Here is a 14,289-nt window from a genome sequence, read left to right on the forward strand (position 1 = left end):
CAGGCTGTGCTTTGTAACACATTGTTGTATTGTATTGTATTACAGGCAAATCTTTCCAAAATCATACAGTGATTATTCATTTATTCTTATTTTTTAATATTGAAATTCATTCTGACAGCTCTGTCTTATTAAAAATATATATGTATCTGGTGTTGTGTTGCTACTAGGCACAGGTCAGTCTCCCTGTGTGTGTGCGTGTGTTTGTATGTCGATCTTCCCGTATCTCCTATATCAAAGCTCACTCATTTCTCGGATCCTGTGTGTACGTGTTCACGTGTTCTACCTGACTCTCTAACTCAACACACGCACACACACACACACACACACACACACACACACACACACACACACACACACACACACACACACACACACACACACACACACACACTAGCATGTGTCATGTGTTACTGTCTGTAAGCAGCTCAGTTTGCAAATGGGATGCTCTCATCAGTCTTCCCAGCAGGGTGTCAGGACTGTCATGCTGTTTCCATCATGGCCAAGTAGCCCCTGCCACCTTGGGGTGGGAGACCCCACAGGAGAGGCGATGGGAGGGAGGGAGGGAGGAGAGGAGAGGAATAAAGAAAGCAGTAGAGAGAGGAGAGAGCAGTAGAGAGAGGAGAGGAGTAGAGAGAGTAGTAGAGTATAGAGAGGAGAGGAGTAGAGGAGAGATAAGTAGAGAGCAGTAGATACGGGAGGAGTAGAGAGAGTAGAGTAGAGAGAGTAGAGTAGAGAGGAGTGGAGTAAAGAGAGGAGAGGAGTAGAGAGAGGAGAGGAGTGGAGTAGAGAGGAGTAGGGGAGAGAGGAGAGGAGTAGAGATAGGTGTAGAGTAGATAGAGGAGAGGAGTAGAGAGGAGAGGAGTAGAGTAGATAGAGGAGAGGATTAGAGTAGAGAGAGCAGTAGAGAGAGGAGAGGAGTATAATATAGAGAGGAGTAGATAGATGAGTATAGTAGAGAGAGGAGGGGGGTAGAGAGAGGAGTATAATATAGAGAGGAGAAGGGTCGGCTGGGTGGTGCAGCGGACTAAGCGCTCGTCACCAACGCGAGAGACACTGGTATCGAATCCGGCTGTCAGCGTTGCCTCCGGCTTGGCCGGCCGTCATACTGGCTCAATTGGCAGAGTCAGCGGGAGGGAAGCCGGTGGGGTGGTATTCTGGTCGTTGTAAACAGCGACTCCTACAGGTCGGTCAGGGCGCCTGCACAGCGAGGGAGGGAGATGGTGAGGGTAGTGTGACCTCCCACACGTTACACCTCACCAATGAGAGTCTGCGCTGGCAGGTGAAAAGATGCTGCTGGCTGTCTCCTATGTCTCGGAGGAAGCATCTGATAGACTTCAGGGCTCCCTAGACCGACCAGTGGGGGGCACATGTGAGCAACGACCAGGAAGGGGAGGGGGGAATTGGCATAACGACTAAATTGTGATGGGAGAAAAACACAGAAAAACAGGAGGAGAAAAAGTGGATTAAAAAAATATATAGAGAGGAGAGTAGTAGAGTAGATAGAGGAGTAGAGTAGAGAGAGCAGTAGAGATAGTAGAGTAGAGGAGTGGAGTAGAGGTGAGAGAAGTAGAGTAGAGAGAGGAGTGGAGTGGAGTAGAGAGGATTAGAGAGAGGAGGGGGGTAGAGATAGTAGAGAGGAGAGGAGTAGAGAGAGAGGAGTAAGCCATGAGGTACGAGGAAGAAACAGGAGGTAGAGGGAGAAGATTGGTTGTGTGTTTGGGAGACGCTGATATGCAGATGTTTAGAGAGATATAGAGGTGGACTAGAGATGGAGAGGGGGGGTGGAAATCGGTTCAGCACGAGGGAAGAAATTGGCCCGGCGCTACAGTAGGTAAGAATGAAGTGTCGAGTTGAATCAGCATGAAGACGGCACCATGAAGACGGCACCGCGCGTGTGTGTGTGTGTGTGTGTGTGTGTGTGTGTGTGTCTGAGTGCACGCAAAGCTCCCGCGCCCATTTCCGAGTCCACGCCCTCGCCGGTATTTGATGGCATGTAAGCACGTGTACACGCGGACACTTTTACGAGCCGACGACCCCTCGACGCGTCAGACATCCCCTCCATCATTCCATCACTCCTCTAAGTGCGCGTCGAGCCCGGGAAAACACAGCCCCCCCCCATCACTCCTCTCCCGCCGCACTCCATAAATCCCCCCGCAGAAATATGACTCTTGTCAGAGAAGCCACACTGTACTACACTGTAAATCTGGGGCGGGCAGGAGGACTCGGCCAAAAAAAAAACCCAGAGACTGCCTGATATCAGCCTTTTGTCTACCGGCCTCCAGGAAGCCGCGGTCGCATTAGGTAAGTGGGACGAGTGCGGACTCCGTGCCAGTACGTTGCCGTGGCGATGCGCGGGCCCCAGACGCAGTAAATCTGCAGGCGGTACTGATGTCTCCATAAAGCCTGTGCCAGGCCGGGTTTAATGATGGATGGCGGCCGCTGTCACTCCACTCCATGTTGCATGTACTGTACACCTCGGAGTGTGTGGATTTATTATACGAGTGTGTGTTTGTGTGTCCGTCTGTCTGTCCGTCCATCGACAGGCTGCTCTTCATCGACACAGAGTTCCGTACTTTGAGGTTGAAGGCCGAAGACTCCTCGGGACGCCAGCATGTTCTCACCGTTAAACTGAAGACGAAGGTATGACACACACACACACAAATACAAACAGGCATGTAAGGCATGTACACACTAAGGCTGTCCCCGAAGCCTGTTTTTGGAAATCGAACTTCGTCAGGGTTTTTCCGAACGAACGTTCGAACCTTCGTTTTACATTTTTACAAAAATATATAATTTTTTTTTTTTTTATATAATTATTATTATTCTTTTTTTATCCTCAAACTAAATCCTCAATTTGTATAAAGTGATTAATCTGATTAAATTAGTTTTTTATTTTTATTAAATCAACTTTCCAGCCCCAGGACCCAGCCCAGGGAGAAGCCCCAGCCCAACTAAATCAATTAAATAAACTTTCTAATGAATATAACTCATCAGTTTCTTTTAATACTATAATATTAGTGTAGCCTAATCTTTATCTGCAGCTGTGAGAAAAACCCCATTGGTTTAAACAGAATTAATAGAAACAAATATTTACATTTTCTTTATATTTTTTTTATTCAAAATAAAAAATCCGAATGTTGATTTAGAATTCGAATGCCAACGTAACGAACGAAGGTTTGCATGTTCTAATGTTTGGGCTCAGCCCTAGTACACACACACACACACACCCCTGTCTGCCCATCAGGACTGGATCATTTTCACACCACCATCCTATCTTAATAGGAAATATATATATATATATATCTCCACACTTACACATTGACCAACAGTCAGGTGAGTTTCAAACATGCAAATCTCACCCAACACCATGTGGATGTTCAATTTACTGATAAGAAAGCAGTGATGTACATCTACACCCCCTCCCCCCACCCCAAAATCTAGGTCAGATGTGGAGAGAGAGGGTGTGGTAAAAGTCTTGGCATCACGCTGGGACCGAGATGTAGAACTGATGGAATCTCCCTAACGTAGACCTAAGCACGGTAGAAAGCACTCCCGTTACCCCACAGAGAGAGCTAAACGCACACGACGAAGCGCCTGATGATATCTAGTAGTTCTACATCTATGGTGTCCCCCTCCACATCTTTTATTATTATTTTCTTTTAAAGCCTATAAGGAAGCCGGAACATCTAGACCGGTTGGCAGCCGGAATGAGCACTAGCAGGCGTTTTCCTGGGCATGGCAGGGGTGGCGGCGTCAGGTGAGGCGGGGCAGGGTGGCGGCGGCAGGTGAGGCGGAGTCAGATGAGGTGGTGCCAGGCGGGGCAGGGAGGCGGAGTCGGGTGAGGCGGTGCCAGGCGGGGCAGGGAGGCGGAGGCGGTGCCAGGCGGGGCAGGGAGGCGGTGTCAGGCGGGGCAGGGAGGCAACGTCAGGTGAGGCGCTGCCAGGCGGGGCAAGGAGGCGGCGTCAGGTGAGGCGGGATCTCACTCTGGGTCCAGCTGCCTCCGTGTTGCCCACCTGGCCTCCTCTGGCACACAGGGTATAAATAGCCTTGAGTCCCCCTGTGGCACAGCTGCCTTCCAAACCCCTCGCCAGGTCAGCCCTCACAAGGGGAGGGGGAGAGAGGGAGAGAGACAGACGGAGACGGAGAGGGAGGGAGGGAGGGAGAGAGAGAGGAAGAGAGACAGAGGGAGGGGGATAGAGGGAGGGGGAGAGATCGAGGGGGGGATAGAGAGAGAGAGGGAGGGGGAGAGATATGGAGGGGGGGGTGGGGGAGATGGAGAGAGAGAGAGGCGCTCAGGAGAGCGATTTGAAAGGAAAGAGAGTGAAAACAAAAGCAAAGTCTGTTTGTTTCATTCATTTAAGTATCAAAAGTAAAATAAATATGCATTCTACACAATGTTTGTGTATTCCAGTGCTTGGGAGCATTCAAACATCCATCCATTGACCTCTAAAGGTTATGTGGTCCAGTTATGCTGCTCTGATTAACGTCGCCATATTTTCTGAAAATTCGCCTAGAAATACATACTTAAGTAAATGGAAGATTGCTCCACTTCTACAAGGTCCATTTGCATGTTCTTGGTATCTAGGGACATCTATGGATCTCAGGGAATGTATTGTGTCTGTTACTATGTTCGAGCAAATTGTATTGAGACAGTAGGACGGCTGAGAGGGAGACTGAGGAGAGAGACACAGGAGAGAAGGTTCTTTATTGAGACCATAGGAAGGCTGGGCGGGAGACAGTAGAGAGACACAGGAGAGAAGGTTCTTTATTGAGACAGTAGGAAGGCTGAGCGGGAGACAGTAGAGAGACACATGAGAGAAGGTTCTTTATTGAGACAGTAGGAAGGCTGAGAGGGAGACAGAGTAGAGAGACACATGAGAGAAGGTTCTTTATTGAGACAGTAGGAAGGCTGAGAGGGAGACAGTAGAGAGACACAGGATAGAAGGTTAGTCGTGGAGTAATGAGTATGACAGGACATGGTTAGTGATGAGTATGACAGGACCTGGTTAGTGATGAGTATGACAGGACCTGGTTAGTGATGAGTATGACAGGACCTGGTTAGTGATGAGTATGACAGGACATGGTTAGTGATGAGTATGACAGGACCTGGTTAGTGATGAGTATGACAGGGCCTGGTTAGTGATGAGTATGACAGGGCCTGGTTAGTGATGAGTATGACAGGACCTGGTTAGTGATGAGTATGACAGGGCCTGGTTAGTGATGAGTATGACAGGACCTGGTTAGTGATGAGTATGACAGGACCTGGTTAGTGATGAGTATGACAGGGCCTGGTTAGTGATGAGTATGACAGGACCTGGTTAGTGATCAGTATGACAGGACCTGGTTAGTGATCAGTATGACAGGGCCTGGTTAGTGATGAGTATGACAGGACCTGGTTAGTGATGAGTATGACAGGACCTGGTTAGTGATGAGTATGACAGGGCCTGGTTAGTGATGAGTATGACAGGGCCTGGTTAGTGATGAGTATGACAGGACCTGGTTAGTGATGAGTATGACAGGACCTGGTTAGTGATGAGTATGACAGGGCCTGGTTAGTGATCAGTATGACAGGGCCTGGTTAGTGATAAGTATGACAGGACCTGGTTCATCATCGCTCTGCTCTTCTTCTCCAGCACCCTGCTGAGGCTCCTGACTGCTCTGCTGACCTGCCCGTCCATCTGGTCTTCTCCTGGACCGCACAGGTACAGGACACTCTCTCACCTTCCACACTGGTGGCTATACTTATAATGTATGTCTTTCTAAATGTTGAGTGATGTGCTCTTGTCCACTCTTGTACAGTAACATTAACTAGCTAAGTGTTGAGTGACGTGCTCTCATCCGCTCTCGTACAGTAAAGTTAACTAGCTAAGTGTTGAGTAACGTGCTCTCGTACAGTAAGGTTAACTAGCTAAGTGTTGAGTGATGTGCTCTTGTACAGTAACCTTAACTAGCTAAGTGTTGAGTGATGTGCTCTTGTACAGTAACGTTAACTAGCTAAGTGTTGAGTGATGTGCTCTCGTCCGCTAAAGTTAACTAGCCAAGTGTTGAGTAACGTGCTCTCATACAGTAACGTTAACTAGCTAAGTGTTGAGTAACATGCTCTCATACAGTAACGTTAACTAGCTAAGTGTTGAGTGATGTGCTCCCGTACAGTAACCTTAACTAGCTAAGTGTTGAGTGATGTGCTCCCGTACAGTAACCTTAACTAGCTAAGTGTCCAGTGACATGCTCTTGTCCGCCCTCATACAGTAAGGTTAACTAGCTAAGTGTTGAGGGATGTGCTCTCGTCCTCCCTCGTACACAGTGATGCCAGTAACGCGTTACTAAGTAACGCGTTATTGTAATCTGATTACTTTTCCCCGAAAATAGTAATATAACGCGTTAATCTTTAAAAGCCAGTAATCTGATTGCAGTTACTTGTCCAAGTGGCTGTGCATTACTATTTCGTTACTATCTCATCATAAATTCATAATGCAGGCGGAATGCAGTATTTTATTTCGTTTTCGAGAGTCAAAAATAAATTTTGAGCTGTTTTTCTTTTGGGAGTGACGTGGTGTGGCAGTGAAAGGGTTAAATACAAGAATGTGTCCCGCGGCGTGACTGGTCCCTCTGTCCGTGAGTGACTCTGCTTTTGTCCAATCACATTCCCCATCCACAGTCTGCGAATCAGAGGCAGAGTAGGGCGGGTCTTCACAGCACGTCGTCGTCATGTGACATATGCGCCAATCGTGTGACAGCAGGGCTCCGTCGTTGGAGAATTCCACCCCAAAACGCTTGGCAAAATTAAAAGTGAAACCCCGCAAGATGACTTTTGCGGTTTCTGTTCAGAATTCCACCCCAAAACACTCGTCTAAACGTAGCCTCAGTCACTACTTCACGGCGGAGGAAACAAAATACTGTCTACCGCTAAAAACAGCACATCCAATTGCATTGAAAGCATCTGGAATCACAACACTAGCCGACGCTTCGACTAGGTACAGGAGGGTTGATGGTGGCAGAGCAAAAGCTCTTATTTGCCAGATTTACAGTTAATTTACATGTTAAAGAGAGACTGATTGTATGTTTATAGAGAGACATTTATAAAAACAATTTAATAGTTACAGTTGATATAATTGAATAGTTCAGCCTGCATTTGTTAGATGTGATACACTGGTTTTGTAAAACCACTGGCTGGCTGCTCTAATGCTGTGAGCATCATAGACTGTTGCTTTACCATACTTGATGGTACAGAAGCTGAAGCACTAGTTTAACAATTTACGTCATGTGCAGAGAAACAAGTTAAAAACAATTTATGCACTTTCAATAAAGCGTTTAAAAAAAAACTGTTGGGGGAACGACGACGACTTCGTAACCTAGTTACTTTCAAAGTAACTAAGTTACTCTGATAATCAAGTAATCAGTAAAGTAACTTAGATTACTTTTTAAAGGAGTAATCAGTAATCAGTAATCAGATTACTTTTACAAGTAATCTGTGGCATCACTGCTCGTACAGTAATGTTAACCTTAGCTTTCGTAAATTTGTCACCATTCAGTGCTCCTATAGTCTACCTTTCAGTGCAACGCAGCGCACGTTGGGCTAATGCTTGGTAGAATTATGTGTTTAGCTGGCATTAGCTGTAATGTTAACATTCACTCACTCACTCACTCACTCACTCACTCACTCACTCACTCACTCACTCACTCACTCACTCACTCACTCACTCACTCACTCACTCACTCACTCACTCACTCACTCACTCACTCACTCACACACTCACTCACTAACACATAAACTAGGAGTCACGTTCCATATAGGACCGTCATCAGCACCGCAACCATTGTTCTCAGTGTTTCATGTGAAGATGGATGTGTGTGTGTGTGTGTGTGTGTGTGTGTGTGTGTGTGTGTGTGTGTGTGTGTGTGTGTGTGTGTGTGTGTGTGTGTGTGTGTGTGTGTGTGTGTGTGTGTGTGTGTGTGTGTGTGTGTGTGTGTGTGTGTGTGTGTGTGTGTGTGTGTGTGTGTGTGTGTGTGTGTGTGTGTGTGTGTGTGTGTGTGTGTGTGTGTGTGTGTGTGTGTGTTGGATATCTTAAGAAAGAGCAGGAGGGAGAGAGAGATACATGAATGTGTGGGCAGATTTTTTTGTACACGCTTTATATATATATATATATGTCTGTGTTTGGTGTGCACAGTGCTGAGCTGATACATGGCAGGCGTACAGAGAGGAGCAGCTTAGAACAGCGCTGCCGTATGGAGCCTGTCTGCCTGCTGGGCTCCTGATGGATCTCCAGAGCTGCTGCACCGTGTGTAGTGTGTGTGTGTGGGGGGGGGGGGGGGGCATGCCCTGTCTGTCGGCCGTTCTGACATGTTCATTTGAATGAGTAATTATTGCTGCTCTGTTGTCGAGAGAGAGGGAGAGAGAGATAGGGAGGGAGAGAGAGAGAGTCACCTGCATGTTTGAATACAATATAAAGAAGAGTTCAATATAATCGTGACGTATGACTGACTACATATCATGACTGAATGGAACGAGTCGAAAGGATTAGTTCGTTTTTAAGGCGTAAACGTTCAGTTACAGTGATAGGCCAGTTGGCTTAAATAATGTTGGCTGAAATCATTTTTATTGGTTTATTTGTTTGTCAGTCAAATAATTTGGTTCCGTCGCAAGAGAGGTGGAGCTGCGTGAGTAGCTAAATCGTTCATGCAGGAAAGAAGAGCTAACGTTAACCTAACTCACATATACAGTTAAGGTGACGATTTTGGGGCAGAGCAGAGGTAAGTGAATTCCTTTAGATACTGTCTCCTTAAAGGAAAATTCCAACATTTTGGGAAATTAGCTTATTTAACATCTTCCCTGGAGTTAGACAAGAAGATACATACCTTTTTTGTCTCTCTGCATGCATTAGGCTTAGGGAACGCCCGCACCATTAGCGTAGCTTAGCTTCATCACTGGAAGTGGGGCAGTCCTTTAACCTGAAGTTCCCTACAGTCACGAAATACACTCCAAATACAACTCCAAAACGTTCCTGTAAACATGTTGTGACCTGTGTATTTACCACGTGGAGAAATAAAAAAATAATTGAATTCGACATTTACGTTTTCTAAGCAAATATACTCTGAACTTTTTTTTGCCGAACCACTCCTCTCTGGGCTCAGTGATTTCACGCAACGCAGTGATACTTACTAACGTGACGCCAGTGTTTGTTTACATTTTCATTTAATTCAAAGGATCCCAACCGATTGAAGTTTATGGATACCATGACTGTGGTAAGTTTTCATTTATGTTTTTAGATGGAAGGCTGTATCTACGTTAGCTAATATTGTGAGATTGATGAATAGGACATAACGTTGCTGGACTATCGACCTAGTTAGCCCCTTTCCTGACTGCAATGCACGGCTACAGGGTTTGGGCGAGTGAATCCACACTTGTGGTATTATTATAACTAATTTATTGTGTAACGCTAGCCCCTTAAAACTTGAGATAGTATGTTACCCCCTTAGCTTTATCCTGTATACGCATAGCACATACATGAGCCTGGTCTCTTTTGAAAGATAACATTCTGAAGTTACTAATGCAAAAATGGAAAATCACTTTAGTGCTAGTGAAATAGAGTAACATAGGTCTGAACTTGAGTTGAACTTGTGTACAAACTTTTTTCTGTAGTGGTTGCAAGATTCCATATTCCAATATTCCAGCATAGAGGTATAAGCTGGAAAACACTGCGGTTTCATAGCCTGACGTCTTATGTAGTACAGGTCCAGATTTTATAAAAATCCGTTCAGAAATGGGTCTTTGAGAGATGTCAGAGTAAAACCGACTCCAAGAAGAAAAGATTTCCAAAATCCATTTCCTCATCCACCGCTGTGCATTCTGAAGTCTGATTCACTTCCCGTTTTCGCTCGTCAACTTTCACGTAGTTCCCTTATTAAAAAAAATGCAGCCCTGAGCCGCTAGACGCTCGCAAAGTGCCGTGACTTGCGCGCAAGTGCTCTTGAGCATGTACGTCCTGGTGCATGTTATGTGGTTAATGCTTTTTGAGGAAATTTTGCTGGATTAGTGTGGTGCAGTGGTGGTAATTTTGTTGTGGTGATGCTGTGGTGATGTTGTGATGGTGTTGTGGTGATGTTGTGGTGATCCAATAGTATTTTCCATCTTTGCTGAGCAAGATGTTTGTTCAAAAGGAATTAACAGGCCTGTCCCATATATATGCCTGTCCAAAATAGAGGCCTGTCCCATATAGATGCCTGTCCAAAATAGAGGTCTGTCCAAAATAGAGGCCTGTCCCATATAAAGGCCTGTTCCATATAGATGCCTGTCCAAAATAAAGGCCAGTCCTGTATAGATGCCTGTCCAAAATAAAGGCTTGTCCCGTATAGATGCATGTTCGAAATAAAGGCCTGTCCCATAAAGAGGCCTGTTCCATAAAGAGGCCTGTTCAAAATAAAGGCCTATGCAATGACCAAATTCACACGGAAACAGCCTTTTTTAAACAAAGAATTGTTACTATTAGAGATCCTATAACTGTTTGCTTTTATAGTAAATATGTTCTTAAACATTCAAACTGTGATAATATAAAAGAGAGAAACGCTTTGTTTTGATCTCACACAAAATGCCGCCGGGCGAATACTGGCTGATCACAGGCTGTTCGGATCTTTCAAAAATGTTCATTTGAATCCCTCCGAAAGGGTCTGACAGTCACCACACAATGGATGACTCAATGGTTAGTCATTAGAGTTTGTTTATTTTAAATAAATGTTTTTCTACAATACAACTTCTTATAATTCCCACAGTTGACCATAGCTTGTATATAGTTTCTTTCTTTAGATAACCATAGCTTGTATATCGTTTCTTTCTTTAGATAACCATAGCTTGACTGTCCATATGTTATAATTTCCACAGCTTTACCATAGATAGTTATAATTTCCACAGCTTTACCATAGGTCAAAAACCTGTGAAACAGAACAAAATGCACAGTAGCATACACATTAATTAAGCATAATATTAATAGTTATATTGTAGATATATTAATATACTATCAATACTACTATTGAATATACATACACTATACATGTCATACAACCTGCATGTCATGTCCCCTATAACAGTGGGCGAACGAGGGAGAACTACAATAACTGCATTTACCAGAATGCCTGGCAATGTTTACTTCCTCCTCCGCAACACACGAGCCACTCAAGCTGTCGTCTCGGACACAAACCCACACAACGGGACAAGACAGCAGTTCTCATTCATCGGAGCACACACACGCACACACCAAAGTTCCGCCACATGAATCTCACTGTGACAAATCGGCAGAGCCACAGAGGCACTAGATCAGCGTGCACCATCGGCAAAATACACTAGCCTAGCCACAAGCTAGCACCAAACATTTAAGCACAACGTTCATTCATTTAGCCAGCATTCCCCAACAACCCTGTGTACATGCAGATATTATCGGCAGACTGCATTAGCAGCCAGCAGCCAATGTGATACTTTACATTGTGTTTATAGGTGACATAGCCAAGTTAATTTACTAATTAAGGTTACTTTACCAATGGGCGGTGTGATGCTGTCAGAGCTCTGGTTAGAATGACAATCAGCCACCATTTAAAAAGGCAGCTGCACCAACTGCGCATGCTCACAAGCACAAACACCTGTTAAATTATTTAGACCTCTTTACATGGATCTAATCCTTACATTAAATAAACCAAAAGTCTTGACAGAGGCCTGTCCCATATACTGTAGATGCCTATCCAAAATAAAAGGAGGGTGAGTTGCAGTGAATGAAGCAAATGAAAGTCTGGGCTATTGATTGAAATTTCATGGTACAACGTTATTCCAAGATGATGACAAAAGCAGTTTATTCTCAAACTGTCACCCCCACACGTCCTCTCAGCTCAGCCCACACTGATGCATATTTCCTATCTATTCATTATATTATATCTGTGGGATAGAGTTACTCCGGACATCTCGACAAACTCATTTGGGTGCATGTTTTTTGGTAGTGGTGAACAGGGCCTGTGTGCTTCTGGCCTTGTTTGAAAGCTAAATGTACATGCAGCAAACACACACATGTACAGTAAGATGGGCGACACACAGGAGAACACAAGGGGAGCCGGGAGCAGACATGGGTTGCGCCGACGGCAGAGACAACCATGCAAGGTGGCGACCTGCTCATCAGGAGCAGTATTTATTAGGGATGTCCGATATTATCGGCCGATATCGGCATTAAAATGTGATATCGGAAAATATCGGTATCGGTACATTTTCTTTTCCTTTTTTTTTTTTTTTTTTTTTTTTTTTACATTTCTATAACCTTTATTTACCCAGGCAAGCAAGTAAGAACAAATTCAGATTTTATTTATTGTCAAAAGTATGCATAATGTTGTGTTAATTCCACAACAAGAGATATGTAATGTTAATTACCTGAAATTATTCCATTTTTGGGGGGTGGGGGGGGGGGGGGGGGGGGGACCCTGCATATATCGGTATCGGTTGATATCGGTATCGGAAATTAAGAGTTGGACAATATTGGTATATCGGTATCGGTAAAAAAGCCAATATCGAGCATCCCTAGTATTTATATAACCGCTTTTATCCGAAGCGCTGTGCAACTTATGCCTCACATTCACCCATTCACACACCGATGACGGATGCGACCATGCAAAGTGCCAGGAGCAGTTAGGGGTTCAGTGTCTTTGCTAGAGGACACTTCGACACACTGCCGGGAGGAGCCAAAATCAAACCGGGAACCTTCCAATTACCGGACGACCTCTCTACTCCCTGAGCCATGGTCGCCGCCCGTTATTCAGATTTAGTTGCCGGTAATCATGATCGTGGTGGTCTTAAAAATATGTGTGTCATAAACCCATTTGTTGTTCAATGAGACATGTAGTGAAAGCGGGTGAAGCACCGTGAAACATGGGCTTTAGCGCCCCCTGCTGTTCCAAGGCCTCGTCAGACTACGGCAACCTCGTCCATTTGATTCATAGCCGGAGACGCGCTTGTTACTTTCTCCGTGGATGAAAGCTACTTCTACACCGCGTGATAAAATTTATTAATTCCCAGACCCTTCTAGTCGAGGGTTTGGAGCTCTAGATGTGTTAATTTCCACACACTGCAATATAAAGAAAGTTGATTAAGCCACACAAGGATTGGATTGTCGCTTTCTGCTGTGTCTGTCTCTCTCTCTCTCTCTCTCTCTCTCTCTCTCTCTCTCTCTCTCTCTCTCTCTCTCTCTCTCTCTCTCTCTCTCTCTCTCTCTCTCTCTCTCACACACATACAGTACACACAAACGCTCTTTCTCTCTCTCTCTCTATCTCTTACACACATGCATGCTCACACACACACACATACACACAAACCCTCTCTCGCTCTTTTTCTCTCGTTTTCCCTCTTGCACAGACCCACACACACTCACATAAACACTCCATCTCACACACACACACAAGCTCTCTCTCTCTCGCTCTCTCTCACACACACACACAAACTCACACACACACACACAAACTCTCTTTCTCTCTCTCCCGTCCCTCATCTTGCCACTCAAATACTGCAAGAATTCAATTACCATTTTTTTTTTGTGTTTTTATACTGGGCCCAGCATAGTTATCCTGAGCTGTAACCATAATCATGCAACTGGCATTAATTGGGCCATAATTGCCAAGGCTCTCGCACCTGGGCGATGCTTAATTGTGTGCACTGTGCTGGCACAATGACCCATAATTTTTGGTTCATTTTCCCCCTAATTCTTCTCTCTCGTTCCATCTTTATTGCCTCTCCCACACATCTCTCTCTCTCTCTCTCTCTCTCTCTCTCTCTCTCTCTCTCTCTCTCTCTCTCTCTCTCTCTCTTCTCTCTCTCTCTCTCTCTCTCTCTCTCTCTCTCTCTCTCTCTCTCTCTCTCTCTCTCTCTCTCTCTCTCTCTCTCTCTCTCCTCTCGCTGTGTGTTCGTGTTCACTTGCCTGGATTTTTACCAACTGCAGTTTAATGTAAGCTATTCAATTGACTCAAATTGCCTTAAATGGAGCTCTGTGAAAGCAGTATTACTGAGCATTAGGCTGCATCACAACCGTACCCAGGTTTATAGTGTGCAGTGTTTCTCTTTTTGGATTAAAATAAAATAAACGTTTAGTTAACAGATAATTCCACTCACCCCCTCCCTCTCTCTCGCTCTGTGTTGTCTGTGCAGCCCATTAAACATGAACCTAATCACGATTCACAGTTGTTGGTTTGTCGTCTATTCCGCATTAAGTCCAGTTTGTACCTTTTAATGTTGCAGCTGGTCTCATTCCAGTCACCCCCCCCCCCCCCCCC

The 14,289-nt window shown here is 45.1% G+C and overlaps 1 protein-coding gene across 2 annotated transcripts in view; it reads left to right on the plus strand.

Annotated features, from left to right (window-relative positions):
• fancl (FA complementation group L) overlaps positions 1–14,289 on the plus strand; it is a 108,092-nt gene that overhangs the window by 17,628 nt on the left and 76,175 nt on the right. For both annotated transcript variants that reach the window (XM_084321060.1, XM_084321061.1), the window contains 2 exons: positions 2,544–2,640; positions 5,634–5,702. In XM_084321060.1, the coding sequence (XP_084177186.1) occupies positions 2,544–2,640; positions 5,634–5,702 (166 nt within the window). The remainder of the gene's footprint in view (positions 1–2,543; positions 2,641–5,633; positions 5,703–14,289) is intronic.

Source organism: Notolepis coatsorum (genome assembly GCF_963971535.1).
Source record: "Notolepis coatsorum genome assembly, chromosome: 9".
NCBI classification, from domain to species: Eukaryota; Metazoa; Chordata; class Actinopteri; order Aulopiformes; family Paralepididae; genus Notolepis; species Notolepis coatsorum.